This window comes from Ornithorhynchus anatinus, chromosome 3, assembly GCF_004115215.2.
Source record: "Ornithorhynchus anatinus isolate Pmale09 chromosome 3, mOrnAna1.pri.v4, whole genome shotgun sequence".
In the NCBI taxonomy this organism is placed as follows: domain Eukaryota; kingdom Metazoa; phylum Chordata; class Mammalia; order Monotremata; family Ornithorhynchidae; genus Ornithorhynchus; species Ornithorhynchus anatinus.
The window spans coordinates 113,735,333-113,754,723 of NC_041730.1; the positions used below are offsets into that span (position 1 = coordinate 113,735,333).

The 19,391-nt window shown below is 52.9% G+C and overlaps 1 protein-coding gene and 1 long non-coding RNA gene across 4 annotated transcripts; one reads left to right on the forward strand and one right to left on the reverse strand.

The window, feature by feature from the left end:
- The first annotated feature begins 8,142 nt into the window (after positions 1-8,142).
- TMEM254 (transmembrane protein 254) lies at positions 8,143-18,788 on the forward strand. Of its 3 annotated transcripts, none has more exons than XR_005659876.1 (5): positions 8,143-8,305; positions 12,114-12,217; positions 12,988-13,047; positions 13,970-14,404; positions 18,535-18,788. XR_005659876.1 is itself a non-coding variant. In XM_029060101.2 (5 exons), the coding sequence occupies exons 1-5, from the start codon at positions 8,201-8,203 to the stop codon at positions 18,653-18,655; spliced, it is 465 nt and encodes a 154-aa protein (XP_028915934.1). In that variant the 5' UTR covers positions 8,144-8,200; the 3' UTR covers positions 18,656-18,788. The 3 variants fall into 3 exon arrangements, 2 of the variants coding, with proteins under 2 accessions (XP_028915934.1, XP_028915937.1); XM_029060101.2 differs by lacking the exon at positions 13,970-14,404 and adding an exon at positions 17,088-17,162 and having other exon boundaries at positions 8,144-8,305; XM_029060104.2 differs by lacking the exon at positions 13,970-14,404 and having other exon boundaries at positions 8,147-8,305.
- On the reverse strand, positions 13,766-14,202 carry LOC120638291. The gene is made up of 2 exons (XR_005659877.1): positions 14,113-14,202; positions 13,766-14,013 (listed from the first exon to the last, which is right to left on the reverse strand). It is a non-coding gene; the product is annotated as an uncharacterized LOC120638291 (long non-coding RNA).
- Positions 18,789-19,391: the final 603 nt, after the last annotated feature.

A 19,391-nucleotide genomic window follows, 5' to 3' on the forward strand; every position in this document is an offset into this window, starting at 1 on the left:
GAGTCTGTTGGGCTTGGGTGTGAGGAGGTCATCGGTAGCCTTGGAAAGTCCCGTCTCCGTGGAACGAAAGGGACAAACCCCCCGACTGTAACGGGCCGAGGAGAGGGTTGGTAGAGAGGCAGTGATGGCAGTCGGTGATTACGATCCAGTCGAGGGGTTTGGGCAAGGATGGGAAAAGCGGCTAAGGGGATAGGAGAAGCAGCGCGGCTCAGCGGAAAGAGCCCGGGCTTCCGAGTCAGAGGTCATGGGATCGAATCCCGCCTCTGCCCCTCGGCAGCTGGGTGACCGTGGGCGAGTCACTTCACTTCTCCGTGCCTCAGTTCCCTCATCTGTAAAATGGGGATTAACTGCGAGCCTCCCGTGGGACGACCCGATGACCCTGTATCACCCCCCCGGCGCTTAGAGCGGTGCTCTGCACGTAGTCAGCGCTTAACAAATACCAACATTATTATTATTGTTGGGAGTCGGAGCTCATGGGTTCGAATCCCGGCTCTGCCACTTGTCAGCCGGGTGACTGTGGGCGAGTCACTTCACTTCTCCTTGCCTCAGTTCCCTCATCTGTAAAATGGGGATTAACGGCGAGCCTCCCGTGGGACGACCCGATCACCCTGTATCTCCCCCGGCGCTTAGAACGGTGCTCTGCACGAAGTCAGCGCTTAACAAAACCAAGATTATTATTATTATTGTTATAGCGATCAGTCATATTTACCGAGTGTCTACTACACGCAGAGCACTGTATTAAGTGCTTGGGAGAGTACAACAGAATCAGCAGACACGTTCCCATGAGGAGCTTGATATCTGGGTTGGGCCACGTAGACTGGTGAAAAGAGCATGAGCCTGGGAGTCGGAGGACATAGGTTCCAATCCTGGCTCTGCCACTTCCCTGCAGTTTGACTTTGGGCAAGTCTCTGTTCTTCTCTGTGCCTCAGTCAGAGAAGCAGCGTGGCTCAGTGGAAAGAGCCCGGGCTTGGGAGTCAGAGGTCATGGGTTCGAATCCCGGCTCAGCCCCTTGTCAGCTGTGTGACCGTGGGCAAGTCGCTTCACTTCTCTGGGCCTCAGTGACCTCATCTGGAAAATGGGGATGAAGACTGTGAGCCTCCCGTGGGACAGCCCGATTCCCCCGTATCTCCCCCAGGGCTTAGAACGGTGCTCTGCACGTAGTAAGCGCTTAACAGACACCAACGTGATTATGGGGATTCCCTACCCGTTCTCCCTCCTAGACCGTGAGCCTCAGCGCGGCCAACCCGATTATCTTGTATCTGACCCGGTGCCTAGAGAAGCAGCGTGGCTCAGTGGAAAGAGCCCGGCCTTTGGAGTCAGAGGTCATGAGTTCAAATCCCGGCTCGGCCACTCGTCAGCTGTGTGACTGTGGGCAGGTCGCTTCACTTCTCTGGGCCTCAGTGACCTCATCTGTAAAAGGGGGATTAAGACTGGGAGCCTCACGTGGGGCAACCCGATTCCCCTGTGTCTACCCCAGCGCTTAGAACAGTGCTCGGCACAGAGTAAGCGCTGAACAAATACCAACATTATTAGTATTAGTACGTAGCCTGAAATATAGTGAGCACTTAACAGACACCACAACTGTTATTACTATTTTTTAATTATTTGGTTGGGGGTTTCGGAGAAGGGTTTTGTTAGAGGAGAGGCCTGGATGTACGTGAAGAGAGAGGTGGAGAAATCATCCAAGACCTTAATCAGCTTGTCCCTCCTACTCTACCTCACTGATCTACTCCAGCCTGACCTGCCCACTTCACTCCTCGAGTGCCAGCTTGCTCACTGGGCCCGATGGCAATGGTCTCGCCACCTTCTCCTTCCCTACGCATCCCCCTGTAGCTTGGATCTCTCCCCTCCTCCATATACACCGGCCCAGCGCTTTCTCCGCCTCCAAAGCATTAGGAAGGGCACATCTCCTCCAAGATACCCTCTTTCGGCTTAACTGGGGAGAAGCAGCGTGGCTCAGTGGAAAGAGCACGGGCTTGGGAGTCAGAGGTCCCGGGTTCGAATCCCCGGCTCGGCCCCCTTGTCGGCTGTGTGTCTGTGGGCAGGTCGCTTCACTTCTCTGGGCCTCAGTTCCCTCATCTGGAAAATGGGGGGGGGGGGATGAAGACCGGGAGCCCCACGTGGGCCGACCCGATTCCCCCGTGTCTACCCCAGCGCTTAGAACAGTGCTCTGCACACGGTAAGCGCTTAACAAATACCAACATTATTATTAGTGGATAGAGCACGGGCCTGGGAGGCAGAAGGACCCGGGTTCTAACTCTGGCTCTGCCCCTTGTCTGCTGTGTGGCCTCGGGCAAGTCGCTTAACTTCTCCGTGCCTTAGTTACCTCATCTGTAAAACGGGGATTTATTCTGTGAGCCCCACATGGGACAGGGACTGCGTCCAACCTGAGAACCTTGTACCTAACCCAGTGCTTAAAACAGTGCTCGGCACAGAGTAAGCCCTTAACGGATACCGTTATCATTATTATTTTGCCCTGCTCCCTCTCATTCATTCAATCGTATTCACAGCGTGGCTCAGTGGAAAGAGCACGGGCTTTGGAGTCAGGGCTCATGAGTTCGAATGACGGCTCTGCCACTTGTCGGCTGTGTGACTGTGGGCAAGTCACTTAACTTCTCTGGGCCTCAGTTCCCTCATCTGTAAAATGGGGATTAAGACTGTGAGCCCCACGTGGGACAACCTGATTCCCCTATGTCTACCCCAGCGCTTAGAACAGTGCTCGGCACATAGTAAGCGCTTAACAAATACCAACATTATTATTTACTGAGCACTTGCCGTGTGCAGAGCACCGTCCCAAGCGCTTGGAAAGTACTACTCGGCAACAAATAGAGACAATCCCCGCCCACAGCAGGCTCATTCCCTCCTGCCTCATCTATGCGCTTAGAGCTGTGATCTTTGGGCTTTTGATATTTGCTCCAGTCTCCACCCCAGAGCACTTACTTACATATCTACAAATTATATATTATATTTATTTATATTAAATGCCTTCCTCCTCAAGAGTGCGAGCTCACTGTGGGCGGGGAATGTGTCTCCCAACTGGGCTGTACTCTCACAAACCCTTAGGACAGTGTTCTGCCTACAGAAAGCACTTGAGAAATACCACCGATGACGACAGGGATGATGATCGAAGAATGAGAGGCTGGAGATGGTGGTGAGGGAGGGCGGAAGGGGAGCGTAATAAAAATGATAATTTGGGTATCTGTTAAGCGCTTACTATGTGCCGAGCACCGTTCTAAGCGCTGGGGTAGACAGAGGGGAATCAGGATGTCCCACGTGGGGCTCACAGTCAATCCCCATTTTCCAGATAATAATAATAATGATAATAATGATGATGTTGGTATTTGTTAAGCGCTTACTATGTGCAGAGCACTGTTCTAAGCGCCGGGGTAGACAGAGGGGAATCAGCTTGTCCCACGTGGGGCTCCCGGTCTTAATCCCCATTTTCCAGATGAGGGAACTGAGGTCCAGAGAAGTGAAGTGACTTGCCCACAGTCACACAGCTGCCAAGTGGCAGAGCTGGGATTCTTACTCATGACCTCTGACTCCAAAGCCCGTGCTCTTTCCACTGAGCCACAAGAGGTGAGAGGCTCAGAATCCAAGATGGAGACGATTGATTTAGACCATACGTAGGAGACCTCCCCTCTTGAGAAAGAGCTGAAAGGGAAGCAAAAAGAGGAGGGGGTTAGTAATAATAATAGTACATTGTTTAATAGTTAATAATAGTACATTGATAAGTAGGTGGAGACGCTATGGCTAATTCAGGAAAGGCAGTTTGTTGGGGGCTCACCACATTTTTGGGGAACGGATCTGTGTTCTAGGGGTCCAGTATACGGCTACCGGGCCGATAAGGCCTCGGAGCGGGCGATACCCGGGCCAATGCCGTGAGGGAGCTCGAGGCGGGCTCCTCCTGAACTCGCCAGGTTTTTATTTTTTACCAACAAATGAGTTGGTAGGGTCTGGCTCCGTGGAAAGAGCACGGGCTTTGGAGTCAACGGTCATGGGTTCGAATCCCGGCCCCGCCGCCTGTCAGCTGTGTGACTGTGGGCAAGTCACTTCACTTCTCGGTGCCTCAGTGACCTCATCTGGAAAATGGGGATGAAGACTGTGAGCCCCACGTGGGACAACCGGATTCCCTTGTGTCTACCCCGGCGCTTAGAACAGTGCTCTGCACATAGTAAGCGCTTAACAAATACTAACATTATTATTATTATTATTATTATTATGAAGGGGTTAGGGAGGGAGGTGATGGAAGCTCTGGAGCTATAAAGGAGGGAGTAAAAGTTTGGCATATTTGGTGGGGTCTGTGGCTTGGGAAACAATGAGGGAGGAATGGAAAAGGTGACGAGCCCAAGAGAGAGCTGAAGTATAGCAGGTCAGCGTGAACGAAGTGGCAAAATCTAATGCCTGGATTTCCATCAGCAGCCGTCTGTCTCCCCCCCGATTATTCATTCAATAGTATTTATTGAGCGCTTACTAGGTGCAGAGCACTGTACTAAGCGCTTGGAATGGACAAGTCGGTAACAGATAGAGACGGTCCCCGCCCTTTGACGGGCTTACAGCCTGTGAACCCGTCACTGGGCGGGGATCGTCTCTATCTGTTGCCGAACTGTACCTTCCAAGCGCTTAGTACAGTGCTCTGCACCTAGTAAGCGCTCAATAAACACTATTGAATGAATGAATCATCTGTGCACGTGCGGGATTGGAGGAAGCGGACTGTGGGAGCAATCCAGAGCTGGGGGTTGCTGATTCGATCACCAGTCTCCCCACCTCTTAAGCCTGAAACCACGGTGCTTATCCTTGATTCCTCTCTCTCTTTCTACCTCCGTATTTAGTCTGCCACCATTCATTCAATTGTATTTATTGAGCGCTTACTGTGTGCAGAGCACTGTACTAAGCGCTTGGAAAGTACAATTCGGCAACAGATAGAGACAATCCCTGCCCAACAACGGGCTCACGGTCTAGAAGGAGACAGACGATAGAACGAAACAAATAGACAGGCATCAAAAGCATCAAAATAGATGAACAGAATTATGGACATAAACACATCACGAATAAAATAAGCAGAGTAATACGTACAAATACACAAAAGTGCTAAATGCTCCCTGGGAGAGTTGAAGCCGTGAGAACGAAGGAGTTCACCAAGAGAGTGAGTGTAGATGGAGAACAGAAGGGGACCGAGAACTGACCCTCGAGGAACTCCAACAGTTAGAGGATGGGAGGGGGAGGAGGCGCCCGCGAAGGAGACCGAGAATGACCGGCCAGAGAGGTGAGAGGAGAACCGGGAGAGGACGGAGTCCGTGAAGCCCAGGTGAGATAAGGTGTGGAGGAGGAGGGGACGGTCGACGGCGTCAAAGGCAGCTGAGAGGTCGAGGAGGATCAGAATGGAGTAGGAGCCGTTGGATTTGGCGAGAAGGAGGTCACGGGTGACCTTAGAGAGAGCAGTCTCGGTAGAGCGGAGGGGACGGAAGCCAGATCGGAGGGGGTCCGGGAGAGAATGGGAGTTAAGGAATTCTAAGCGGCGAGTGTAGACGACTCGTTCTAGGATTTTGGAAAGGAAGGGTAGAAGGGAGATAGGGCGATAACTGGAGGGGGAAGAGGGGTCGAGAGCGGGTTTTTTTTAGGATGGGGGGCGACGTGGGCACGTTTGAAGGCAGAGGGGAAGAAGCCGTTGGAGAGGGAGCGGTTGAAGACGGAAGATGAGGGGAGGGGGGAAGGGGGGAGGGTTTTTATAAGGTGAGGGGGAAGGGGGTCTGAAGGGCAGGTGGAGGGAGTGGCAGTTGAGAGGAGGGAGGAGATCTCCTCTGAGGATCCCGTGGGGAAGGATGGGAAAAACTGAGGGGGTCCGGGAGGGGTGGAGAGGCAGGAGGGGTGACTTTGGGGAGCTCAGACCCGATGACTGGAAGCCCGTCAAACGGCAGGGACTGTCTCTCTCGGTTGCCGACCTGTTCATTCCAAGCGCTCAGTACAGTGCTCTGCGCAGAGGAAGCGCTCAATACTACTGAATGAATGAATGAATGGTGTTAATTTTCCTAATGAAGTAGAAGACCAGATCGTTGCGGGTGAGGGAGGGACAGGGGGCCTGAGGGGGGAGTTCAATGTCCGGAACAGGCGGCGGGGTGACGGGCGTGGGGGTCAATGAGGGAAGAGAGATAGTTTTGCCGGGCGGAGGAGAGGGCAGAGTCAAGGCAGGAAAGGATAAATTTAAAGTGAATAGGCTCAGTTTGGGGCTTGGAGTTTCGCCAGCGGCGCTCAGCGGCTCCAGCCTAAGTGCGAAGGAGGGGGACACCGGCAGAGATCCGGGGCCAAGGGTTCGTGGTGCGAGAGCGACGACGGCACAGGGGAGCGAGCGAGTTGACTTGAGTGGAGAGGGTGGAGTTGAGAGCTGTCCTCTTATAGTCTGACAACCTAGTTGGGGAGACAGACATGAAAATAAATCACAGATACGGGGAAGAGTAGAGTAGGAGGACACGTACCCAAGTGGCGCAGGGCTGGCCGAGTATCGTAGTTGCCACAGAGTATCCGCAGCCAACTTGCGGGGAAGCGGCGGGGCTCAGTGGATAGAGCCCAGGCTCTGGAGTTCGAATCTAATACTGTTGGTATTTGTTAAGCGCTTACTATGTGCAGAGCACTGTTCTAAGCGCCGGGGTAGACACAGGGGAATCAGATTGTCCCACGTGGGGCTCCCAGTCTTCATCCCCATTTTACAGAGGAGGTCACTGAGGCCCAGAGAAGCGAAGTGACTTGCCCACAGTCACACAGCTGACAAGTGGCAGAGCCGGGATTCGAACCCATGACCTCTGACTCCAATGCCCGTGCTCTTTCCACTGAGCCACGCTGAATCTCTGCTCTGCCACTTGTCAGCTGTGTGACTGTGGGCAAGTCACTTCACTTCTCCGGGCCTCAGTTACGTCATCTGGAAAACGGGGATGAAGACTGGGAGCCTCACGTGGGACCACCCTCTATTACCTTCTGTCTACCCCAGCGCCTAGAACGGTGCTCTGCACGTAGTAAGCGCTTAACAAATACCAACGTTATTATTAGAAATGTTCTCCCCATCAGGCCACGCGCCCCCAAGCAATTGCCAATCAGATCACGTCCCCATGTTGGTTGGTATTTGTTAAGCGCTTACTACGTGCAGAGCACCGTTCTAAGCGCTGGGGTAGATGCAGGGTCATCAGGTTGCCCCACGTGAGGCTCCCAGTCTTCGTCCCCATTTTACAGATGAGGGAACTGAGGTCCAGAGAAGTGAAGTGACTTGCCCAAAGTCACACAGCTGACAAGTGGCAGAGGTAGGATTCGAACCCATGACCTCTGACTCCCCAGCCCGGGCTCTTTCCATTAGCCTCCACCCACAAACACGCGCCAATCAGATCACGTCTTGATTCTATTTATTCTTTGTATTGCTATTGTTTTCGTCTGTCTCCCCCCATCAGACCAAGGGCAGGGACTGTCTCTGTTAGCGATCTGTCCATTCCAAGCGCTTAGTACAGTGCTCTGCACAGAGTAAGCGCTCAATAAATACTATTGAATGAATGAATGAATGAATGAATGAACGTCCCCATCAGACCACGCCTCCCCAGCAAGCGCCAATCAGATCACGTCCCCGTCAGGCCACGCCCTCAGGAACGGGCCAATCAGATCACGTCCCCGTCAGGCCCCGCCCCTCCAAGCAAGCGCCAATCAGATCACGCTCCCGTCAGGCCCCGCCCCTCCAAGCAAGCGCCAATCAGATCACGCTCCCGTCAGTCCCCGCCCCTCCAAGCAAGCGCCAATCAGATCACGCTCCCGTCAGGCCACGCCCCCAGGAACGGGCCAATCAGATCACGACCCCATCAAGCCACGCCCCCCAAGCAAGCGCCAATCAGATCACGACCCCATCAGGCCACGCCCCCCAAGCAAGCGCCAATCAGATCACGCCCCCGCCTGGCCACGCCCTCAAGCACGCGCCAATCAGATCACGTCCCCGTCAGGCCGCGCCCCCAGCAAGCGCCAATCATATCCCGTTCCCGTCAGGCCACGCCCCCAACACGCGCCAATGAGATCACGTCCCCATTCGGGCCCGCCCCCCGGCAAGCGCCAATCAGCTCGCCTCCCCGTCAGGCCCCGCCCCCACGAAGCCCCGCCCCACCTCGGCCACGCCCCCTCCCGGCCCCCCTACCGCAGCCCGCCGGCCGGGCGGCAGAGCGCCGGTCCGGTCACCATGGAGCAGGCGGCCGAGGTGGGGGTACGCGGCGGTGCCGCCTACTTCCGGAGGGGCAGGCTGCCCTGGTTTGCGGTCATCGCCGTCTCCATGGGCTACTACGCGGTAGGCGGCGAGGGGCGGGGGGAGGGCGGAGAGGAGAGGGGGGCGCAGGCGCAGTGGCCCCCTCGGCCCCCGGGGGCCGCTGAGAGGCGCGCAGGCGCACTGGGCTCCCTCCGGGGGGGCCCGCTGAGAGGCGCGCAGGCGCACTGGGTTCCCCCCGGCGCCTCTGAGAGGCACGCAGGCGCACTGGGCTCCCCCCGGCGCCTCTGAGAGGCGCGCAGGCGCACTGGGATCCCCCCGGCGCAGCTGAGAGGCGCGCAGGCGCACTGGGCTACCCCCGGGGACCGCTGAGAGGCGCGCAGGCGCACTGGGCTTCCTCGGGGGGGGGGGCCCCCCCGCTGAGAGGCGCGCAGGCGCACTGGGCTCCCCCCGGCCCTCTGAGGGGCGCGCAGGCGCACTGGGCTCCCCCCGGCGCAGCTGAGAGGCGCGCAGGCGCACTGGGCTCCCCCGGGGGGGGGGGCCGCTGAGAGGCGCGCAGGCGCACTGGGCTCCCCCGGCGCAGCTGAGAGGCGCGCAGGCACACTGGGCTCCCCCGGACAGCTGAGAGGCGCAGGCGCACTGGGCTCCCCTCCCCCGGTGCGGGGCAGCCGGCCGCGCATGCGCAGGAGGGGCCGCCCGCCTAATCCAGCCGTTGCGAGGCGCAGAGCGTTGTAGCGCAGTGTGGCTCGGGGGGCGGGAGGCAGAAGTGGTCGTGGGCACCTGTCTTCGTTTCGTGCTCTTTGGCCCCGCCGTCCGGCTCCCCTTTCTAGACCGTCAGCCCGTCCTTGGGCGGGGATGGGCTCCATCTGTGGCCCAGGTGTCCCTGCCAAGCGCTTAGCACAGTGCTCTGCACCTAGTCAGCGCTCAGTAACTACCGTTGAATGAATGAATGAATGAATGAATGATTGTCTCTCTCTGTTGCCCGATTGTCCATTCCAAACGCTTAGCACAGCGCTCGGCACATAGTAAGCGCTCAATAACTACTGTTGAATGAATGAATGATTGTCCATTCCAAGCGCTTAGCACAGTGCTCTGCACACAGTCAGCACTCAATAAATACAACTGGATGAATGAATGAATGATTGTGTCTCTCTCTGTTGCCCAATTGCCCATTCCAAGCGCTTAGCACAGCGCTGTGCACCTAGTCAGCGCTCAATAACTACTGTTGAATGAATGAATGATTGTCTCTCTCTGTTGCCCAATTGTCCATTCCAAGCGCTTAGCACAGTGCTCTGCACACAGTCAGCACTCAATAAACACAACTGGATGAATGAATGAATGATTGTGTCTCTGTTGCCTAATTGGCCATTCCAAGCGCTTAGCACAGCGCTCGGCACATAGTAAGCGCTCAATAACTACTGTTGAATGAATGAATTAACGTCTCTATCTGTTGCCCAATTGGCCATCCCAAGCGCTTAGCACAGTGCTCTGCACCTAGTCAGCGCTCAATAAATACGATTGAATGATTGTCTCTCTCTGTTGCCCAGTTGGCCATTCCAGGTGCTTAGCGCAGTGCCCTGCACCTAGTCAGCACTCCATAAATGCTATTAAATGAATGAATGAATGATTGTCTCTCTCTGTTGCCCAATTGGCCATTCCAAGCGCTTAGTCCAGTGCTCAGCACATAGTAAGCGCTCAATCAATACGATTGAATCAATGAATGATTGTCTCTCTCTGTTGCCCAGTTGGCCATTCCAAGCGCTTAGTCCAGTGCTCTGCACCTAGTAAGCGCTCAATAAGTACTATTAAATGAATGAATGAACGTCTCTATCTGTTGCCCAGTTGGCCATTCCAGGCGCTTAGTCCAGTGCTCTGCACATAGCGCTCAATAAATACTATCGGATGAATGAATGATTGTCTCCGTTGCCCACTTGGCCATTCCAAGCGCTTAGCACATCGCTCTGCTCGTAGGAGGCGCTCAGTAAATACTGCTGAATGAATGGATGAATCAGCGGGACCAAGGGGGACCCACACGTTGGCCGCTTGTGCCTCCGCCGGTGTCCGGGGGGGTCGTCGGGGCTGTCGCTGCGGCTTGTGACTTGTGAACGTTGGAGTCCGAAACTCGGCTCCTCCGTTCCCACGGCTCAAGCCGTCTTAGGAGGACGGGGTGAGAGAGGCCGCGTGGCTCAGTTTGGGAGTCAGGGGTCCTGGGTTCGAATCCCGGCTCTGCCGCCTGCTAGCTGTGTGACTTTGGGCAAGTCGCTTCGCTTCTCTGGGCCTCAGCTACCTCGCCTGGAAAACGGGGATTAAAACTGCGAGCCCCACGTGGGACGGTCTGATCACCCTGTATCCCCCCCAGCGCTTAGAACAGTGCCTTGCGCATAGTAAGCGCGGAACAGATACCACCGTTATTATTGCAGTGTCGTCTTCGAAGCGGATCCGGTTCTCGTTAAGCATTTACTATGTGCCAGCCACGGTAGGAAGTGCTGATTAAAAGATGATCAGGTTGGACACTGTCCTTTATCGGAGGGAGTCGCAGCCTAAGTCAGAGGGAAGAAGACTTCAATAGTATTTATTGAGCGCTTACTATGTGCAGAGCACTGTACTAAGCGCTCGGGATGAACAAGTCGGCAACAGATAGAGACGGTCCCTGCCGTTTGACGGGCTTACGGTCTAATCGATTAGACTGTAGACCGATTAGACTGTAAGAAGACTTAATCCTCATTCCGCAGATGAGGTAACTGAGGCACGGAGAAGTTAAGTGATTTGCCCGAGGACGCGCACCGCTTTGGGTCTTTTAAGGTTTTTTTGCGTTTTCTCTTGTTTCATCTTCCCATCTGCGTCTCTTCCGGGTCCCCTCCCCTGCCTTATTCGTAGGTTATGAACCCCTTGAGGGCCAGGGACGGTGGCCGATTCCCACCTTTCTATTCGCTCCCCAAAACACTTAGTACAGTGCTTAACCATCCTCTGCTACTCGTTGGTTTAGAGAAGCAGCGTGGCTCAGTGGAAAGAGCGCGGGCTTGGGAGTCAGAAGTCATGGGTTCGTATCCCGGCTCTGCTGTGCGACTGTGGCCAAGTCACTTCACTTCTCTGGGCCTCGGTGACCTCCTCTGGAAAACGGGGATTAAAACTGTGAGCCCCACGTGGGACGACCCGATGACCCTGTATCTCCCCCAGCGCTTAGAACGGTGCTCTGCACATAGTAAGCGCTTAACAGATGCCAACATTATTAAGTGCTTAATCAATGCCATTATTAAAGCATATTCTTCCCTATGTATTTTTTTTTTTTTGCCTAGGATCAGTACAGTGCTCAGCCCAAAATAATAACTTAACAGTGTTACTTCTACTCGCGAAGCGGCATGGCTTAGTGGAAAGATCACGGGCCCGGGAGTCAGAGGACCTGGGTTCCGATCCCAGCTCTGCCACTTGCCTGCTGTGTGACCCAGACCATAAGCCCGTCAAAGGGCAGGGACCGTCTCTATCTGTTACCGATTCGTCCATTCCAAGCGCTTAGTACAGTGCTCTGCACACAGTAAGCGCTCAGTCAATACTGTTGAATGAATGAACTTGACTTCTCCGGGCCTTAGTTCCCTCATCTGCCAAATAGGGATTCAGTTGTCCTACTTAGACTGTGAGCCCCATGTGGGGCCTGATGATCTCATGTCTACCCCAGCGCTTAGCACAGCGCTTGGCATATAGTAAGCACTTAATGAATACCACAGTTATGATTAGTGCTACGTGACCTCGCGGTCAAACTGTATCTTCAAGAAAGGGGCTTCGCAGCAATCAACAGCCTTGAGTGCTTAGTCTGGGCAGCTGGAACTTGGGAGATGATTTTATAATCTAGCTACGAAACACCCGGATCCAAATATTCCTGTTGTGTTGTTTTCAGTGGGCGGTCTTCTGGCCTCAGAGCATCCCGTATCAGAAACTGGGCCCCCTTGGCTCCTTCACCCAGTATCTGGCGGATCATCACCACACGCTTCTGGGTAACGGGTAAGTGAGATCGGGAAAATCGGGAAAATCGCTATCGCTGCCCCCAAGGAAGACCCTCTGGAGGGGGTTTTGGAATTTGGATTTTATTTTTAAATCATATTCCACCTTCGGGCGTCTGGAGACTGTCAGCTCCATTCATGCATTCCGTAGTATTTTATTGAGCGCTCACTACGTGCAGAGCACTGTTCTAAGCGCTTGGAATGGACAGATCGGCAACAGATAGAGACGGTCCCTGCCCTTTGACGGGCTCACGGTCTGATCGGGGGAGGCGGACGGACCAGAACGGCGGCAGTAAATAGAGTCGAGGGGATGAACATCTCATTAAAACAATAGCAGATAAATAGAATCGAGGCGACGTACGTCTCATTAACAAAATAAGTAGGGTGATAATAGGTAATTCATTCATTCAGTCGTATTTATTGAGCGCTCACCGTGTGCAGAGCGCTGTACTAAGCGCTAGAAAAGTACAATTTGGCAACAGATAGAGACAGTCCCTACCCAACTACGGGCTTACGGTCTTGTGGGCGGGGATCGCGTCTACCAGCTGTTAAATTGTCCTTTCCCAAGGACTTTGTACAGCGCTCTGTACACAGTAAGGCCTCAGTAAATGCCACCGACTGCTTGGTGGACTTGCAGTTCCATTTTCATTTTAAAAATCTTGTTCTAACAATGGCCAGGTGGTACTTCACTCTCACCTTCATTTTGCAGTTCCATATCCACCTTCAGCCGCCCATCGCAAACTGAAGCGTGTCCCGCTTTTTCTGTTTCAGGTTTTGGCTTGCCTGGATGGTCCATATTTTAGAATCCTTGTATGCTTTGGTCCTGTGCAAGTAGGTTTTGTCGTTTGTCTGTTTTTGGTCCTTTGTTCATTCAGTTGTATTTACTGAGCACTTGTTGGGTACAGAACACTGAATTAAGCGCCGGCAAGTTAAAGCTAACTCCCTTTTGATACTTTAGGCATCTTCCAGATGCTAAATTAGACTGTGAGCCCGTCAGAGGGCAGGGACCGTCTCTACCTGTTGCCGACTCGTACGTTCCAAGCGCTTAGTACAGTGCTCTGCACATAGTAAGCGCTCAATAAATACTCTTGAATGAACTGAATAACAGTTCGCTCCATCAGCAGTAGTCCTATAGACTGTAAACCCTGTTTTTAAAAAATGTGGCACTTAGTATGTGCCAGTCATTGTACTAAGCACTGGGGTAGATACGTTCTAATCGGGTAGGACACAGTCCCTGTCATTCATTCAATAGTATTTATTGAGCGCTTACTATGTGCAGAGCACTGTACTAAGCGCTGGGAATGGACAAATCGGTCACAGAGACGGTCCCTGCCCTTTGACGGGCTCGCAGTCTTAATCCCCATTTTACAGATGAGGGAACTGAGGCACGGAGAAAGGTAAGTGGTTTGCCTAAGGTCACGCAGCAGAAAGGTGGCAGGGATTGTACTTACCAACTCTGGTGCATTGAACTTTCCCACATACTTAGCCCAGTGCTCTGCACCCGGTATTTATAATAAGTTCCACTGATTTATAGTGAGGGAGCGAGAGCTTTGATTTGAGAGCATTACTTTAATTTCCGAAGACTTGCCAGTTAGTGGCTGTGAACCTTTCACCTTCATTTTTAGCAGCACAGTTCGTCCCTTCTAAATACTTGTAGTTCAGAGTCGAGTGACTTGGGTGTTTGGAAAGCTCCCAATGCAGGTGATAACAGCGATAATAATAATCATAATAATAGCTGCGCTCCTTGTTCCAGGCATCGTGTACTGAGCGCTGGGGCAGGTACGGGATCGTCAGGTCCTACGTGGGATTCACAGCCCAAGTGGGAGAGAGAACAGATATTGAATCCCGTTTTACGGCCGAGGGAACCGAAACCCAGAGAAGTTAAAAGTGACTTACCCAGGTCGCACAAAGGGTAAAATGGCAGAGTCGGGTTTCAAACCCAGGACCTCCGACTCCTCATCCCCCCAGAGAGGATCGATTAATTGTTGATTCCTGGGACCTTTCATCTACTGATTGCACAGGCAAACTGATGCGTTAGAGAAAATGGAATTTCTGAAACACGATCCATTTGGGGCGTGCCCCCCACGGACCAAGGAATCTTGTTGTCTATCAACCGACGATAGGGAGCTAAACTTTGGAAATACCTGTGTCTGAGTGTCGCGATGATGTACTGTCATCCTGAGCCAAGGTAATCCACTGCAAAATATTTTCTTCATTTCTCCACCCTTTTATGAACTCTGTACATTTTTGTTGTTAGATCACTGTAGAACTTTGTGAGGGTTCAGAATTCTTCAGTGACGGGAGATTCTGTCGGCCTGTTCTTATTCAAATATGGGATGGGGAATAAAGAGAGATGTGACCGGTAATTAGGAAAATGATTTCCATGACAGCTGTGATAATAATAATAAATGTGGAGTTTAAGGGCTTATATATGCCAAGCACTCTACGGAGCACTGGGGTAGATGCAAGATAATCAGGTCAGACGCAGTCCCTGACCCGCATGGGACTCACCGGCTAAATAAGGGAGAACAGGTATTTAATCCCTATTTATAGGCGAGGAAAGGTTCAGAGAAGGGAGGTGACTTATCCAAGGTCACAGAGCAGGCAGGTGATGGAACTGGCCTCTATCAGCGGCACTTATTGAGCACTTACTGTATGCAGAGCCCTGTGCTACGCTGAGAAGCAGCGCGGCTCAGTGGAGAGAGCTCGGGCTTGGGAGTCGGAGGTCGTGGGTTCTAATCCCGGCTCTGCCGCTGATTAATGTTGGTATCTGTTAGGCGCTTACTCTGTGCCGACCACCGTTCTAAGCGCTGGGGTAAACACAGGGGAATCGGGTTGTCCCACACGGGGCTCACGGTCTCAATCCCCATTTTCCAGATGGGGGAACCGAGGCCCAGAGAAGTGAAGTGACTCGCCCACGGTCACACAGCCGACAAGTGGCAGAGCTGGGATTCGAACTCATGAGCCCCGACTCCAAAGCCCGTGCTCTTTGCACTGCGCCACGCTGCTTCTCAGCTGTGTGAGAAGCTTGGCAGCTGTGTGACTTTGGGCAAGCCACTTCACTTCTCCGGGCCTCAGTTCCCTCATCTGTAAAACGGGGACGAAGACTGTGAGCCCTACGTGGGCCGACCCGATCACCTTGTATCTACCCCAGCGCTTAGAACGGTGCTTGGCATCATTATTATTACTAAGTGCTTAGGAGAATACAGTACGACAGATTCGGAAGGCATTTTCCCCGCCCGCAAAGAGTATCCAATCCGGAGGGGGGGGGAGACAGACGTTAAAGCGAATTGTAGATATTTCCACAGAGTGCAGTGGGGCTAAGGGTGGGGTGCATATCAGGTAGTCAGAGGTCGTAGATACACAGGTGCGTAGGCGGCACAGAGGGGAGAGGGAGTCGGGGACGTGAGGGGTTAGTTGGGGAAGGGCTCTTGGAGGAGATGTGATTCTGCTAAGACTAAGCAGTGGGGTAGATGCAAGACACCGTCCCTGGCCCACGTGGGGCTCACGGTCCTACGCTGAGGGAGAACGGTTAATAATGTTGGTATTCGGTCAGCGCTTACTATGTGCGGGGCACCGTTCTAAGCGCTGGGGTGGACACAGGGGAATCAGGTTGTCCCACGTGGGGCTCGCGGTCTTCATCCCCCTTTTCCAGATGAGGGAACCGAGGCCCAGAGGAGTGAAGCCACTCGCCCACGGTCACCCAGCCGACGAGTGGCCGAGCCGGGATTCGGACCCGTGACCCCCGACTCCAAAGCCCGTGCTCTTTCCCCTGAGCCACGCTGCTTCTCTGAATCCCCGTCTCACAGATGAGGAGCTGAGGCTCCGAGAAATTAAGTGACTCGCCCAGAGCACGTATGCGTATATCTATGTACCTATAGATATCTATATATCTATATATACTTTATCGATTTATTTATATTACCGTCTGTCTCCGCCTCTCTACTGTCAACTCACTGTGGGCAGGGAAGGCGTCCACCAACTCTGTTAATAATGCTTAATAACTGTGGTATTTGTTAAGCGCTTACTCTGTGCCCGCCACCTGCTGCTTCCCGCTCCCACCACTCGTCAGCTGTGTGACTTCGGACAAGCCACTTCACATCTCTGGGCCTCGGTCGCCTCATCTGGAAAACGGGGATTAAGACCGCGAGCCCCGCGTGGGACGAGCTGAACTTAGACCAGGGCAAGCGCTTCGCAGATGCCATCGTCATCATTGTGATTATTACTGAGCCCCGGGGTAGAGGAAGGCTAATCGGGTCGGACGCAGGTCCTCCGCCACGTGGGGCTCAATCCCCATTGTCCGGACGAGGTGACTGAGGCGGAAAGAAAGAAAAAATAGTATTCGTTAAGCGCTTACTACGTGCCGAGCACTGTTCTAAGCACTGGGGTAGATAGAAGGTATGAAATGACTTGCCCGAGGTCACACAGCAGGCAGGTGACGGAGCTGGGACTAGAACCCATGATCTTCTGACTCCCAGAACCGTGTTCTAACCACTGTGCCATTCTGCTTCCGTTGTACTGTACTCTCCCCGGCACTTAGCACAGTGCTAGGCGCATAGTAAGTGCTCAATAATGGAGCCCTTGGATGCTGGAACCCTGTCAGTGTTTGCTTATAATAATGATATCTGTGAAGTGCTTACTACGTGCCAAGCACTCTTCCAAGCGCTGGGGTAGATGCAAGATAATCGGGTTGTGCGACGCGGGGCTCGCTTGTCGTCGGTCTTCTTGTTCCAAGACGAAATGCTCCCCGAAAAACCGAAAGTAGGGTACGCGTAAGTTTTGTCTTGATGCCTGTGTACAGAATCGCAAACTGAGAGATGCGTTCCAACGGGTAGCTGAGATGAGCATTCATTTCACCATTTGCTCTGCAGATTCCAGAAAAAAGCACTGGATTGTCTCTCGAGAAAGAAGCCCTTGCCACGGGGATGCTGCACGGGGCCCAAAAAGTAAAAACTAAAATGAATCCTCAATTAAAAAATAGCTTTGGACATGAAAACCAAATTTTTGTGCCCCATCAAAAAACCCAAACCCGATAATTACGCCTCAAGTTTTTCCCCACTTCTCTGTAACGTGGAGCTGGGGTTTTAGCCGAACCCTGTTTTAAGGTAAAACTGTGTCTTTACGCTCATTAATGAAGCGCCTACTATGTGCTACGTACTGTATTAAATGCCGGAGTTGATACATTCATTCATTCAATAGTATTTATTGAGCGCCTACTAGGTGCAGAGCACCGTACTAAGCGCTTGGAATGGACAGGTCGGTAACAGATAGGGACGGCCCCTGCCCTTTGACGGGCTTACGGTCTGATCGGGGGAGACAGTGACAGATCGGACAAGTTCCTGTCCCGTTCTGGGCTCCTCACGTGGCGTGATGTTCTGCTTTTAATTCCTCCCTGAATGTTCTGGGGAATCCTTAAAAGTTTTGGCTTTCAAGCAGAAGGAGCTGAATTAAGTATACGTCCGAAGAATTTCTTAATCGAAAACTTGGCGTACGTCAGTCTTTTCAGACTCTAGCCAAGTCCTTGAGGCGGCACAATGTCCCAGAGGCCAGCTCTGCCTCGCCGACGGATTCGCCGTGGCCCGCGGGCTGGATCCGGGCCACCGATTTGTTCGTTCGGTGACCCCCGCTATGTCTGGAAGCGATCGATCAGTCGTATTTACTGCGTGTGCAGAGCGCTGTAATAATATAGTACTGGTTAAGCGCTTACTATGGGCCAACCACCGTTCTAAGCATTGGGGAAGATACAGGTTGATCAGTTTGGACTCAGTCCCTGTCCCATTTGGGGCTCACAGTCTAAGTAGGAGGAATTAGGATTTAATCCCCACTTTACAGGCGAGGTTACTGAGGCCCAGAAAAGTTAAAGGACTCGCCCAAGGTCACTCAGCAGACACGTGGCGGAGAACCCAGGCTCCCAGGCCCGTGCTCTTTCCTCTAGGCCCCGCCGCTCCTCACTGTACTAAGGGCTCGGGAGAGTACGGCGTAACAGAGTTGGTAGATATGTTCTCTCCTTGCACCAGTTTACGGTCTAGGGGATAGGGTAAATATCACTGATCGATCGATTAATTGGTTAATTCATTGACAGGCCCGCTGCCTCCACAGCAGGATCGGGGCAAGTTAGAAGCAGTACAGGCCTGTGAGTGAATGAGTCAAAGTCATTAAGGGAACCCCCCCCCCCCCCCCCCGGCCAAATAACCGGCCATCCCTGCTCCAGAGATTTTATGAAAATCCTCTTTCAATTAAATATAGCCCAGTAAAAATAAAAGCAGTCAGCGGGGTAATCTGTCAACCCAGGTCAACCCCCGTTCTGTTCTTTTGCAGGCAGAAAGGCATCACAGACGGCCGGGCTCGCCTTCTGTGGTTCATACAGACTTTCCTCTTCGGGATAGCGTCTCTCTCCCTCTTGATTGCTTACCGACCCGTTCGCCAGAAACGGAAGTAAAGCTCCGGAGTCGACAACTCACGCGAGTTTTCTGTGTTTTCGGGGCGATGCCATTCCTTCTGAACCCCTTTTAAATGGATTTTGTGTGTGACTCTCTAGGGTGATTTCTATTGAAAAAGGGTTTTCCATCGTTTTTCCTCTTGCTGACCGAGTGATTGCTCTGGGATTATGCCTTGAGGCAGGTTGATTGAGAGTGGGAAAAGCTTATAGCTTGTCACTTAAGCAGGGCAAAATCAATTGGCAAAGAATCGTACTTTTTGCAAGGACAGTCAGTGCCTGTATTAATAATAATAATGATAATGTTGGTATTTGTTAAGCGCTTACTATGTGCCGAGCGCCGTTCTAAGCGCTGGGCTAGATACAGGGCAATCAGGTTGTCCCAGGTGGGGCTCACAGTCTTAATCCCCATTTTCCAGATGAGGTAACGGAGAAGTCAAGAGAAGTCAAGCGGCTCACCCAAAGTCACACAGCGGACAGGCGGCGGAGCCGGGTTTAGAACCCACGACCTCTGACTCCCAAGCCCGGGCTCGTTCCACTGAGCCACGCTGCTTCTATTAGATTCTTGAAGAGATGGTATTCTTGAAGAACCCCACCTTATAGTGCCCGGTCCTTAGCTGACAGTATGCCCGGGCACACGGCCTTCTTCTGACATCGTCCTTCATCCTATCCGGTTGTGTGTTAGTGGAAGAAATGAATTCCTTAATTAATTAATTAAGAAATTCCTTAATTCTGCTCT

Coding starts and splice junctions, on each gene's coding strand:
- TMEM254 (XM_029060101.2), top strand. CDS start 8,201: ATGGAGCAGGCGGCCGAGGTGGGGGTACGCGGCGGTGCCGCCTACTTC. Junction 12,218..12,987: donor CACACGCTTCTGGGTAACGG/GTAAGTGAGATC, acceptor TTTCTGTTTCAG/GTTTTGGCTTGCCTGGATGG. Junction 17,163..18,534: donor TGCTGCACGGGGCCCAAAAA/GTAAAAACTAAA, acceptor GTTCTTTTGCAG/GCAGAAAGGCATCACAGACG.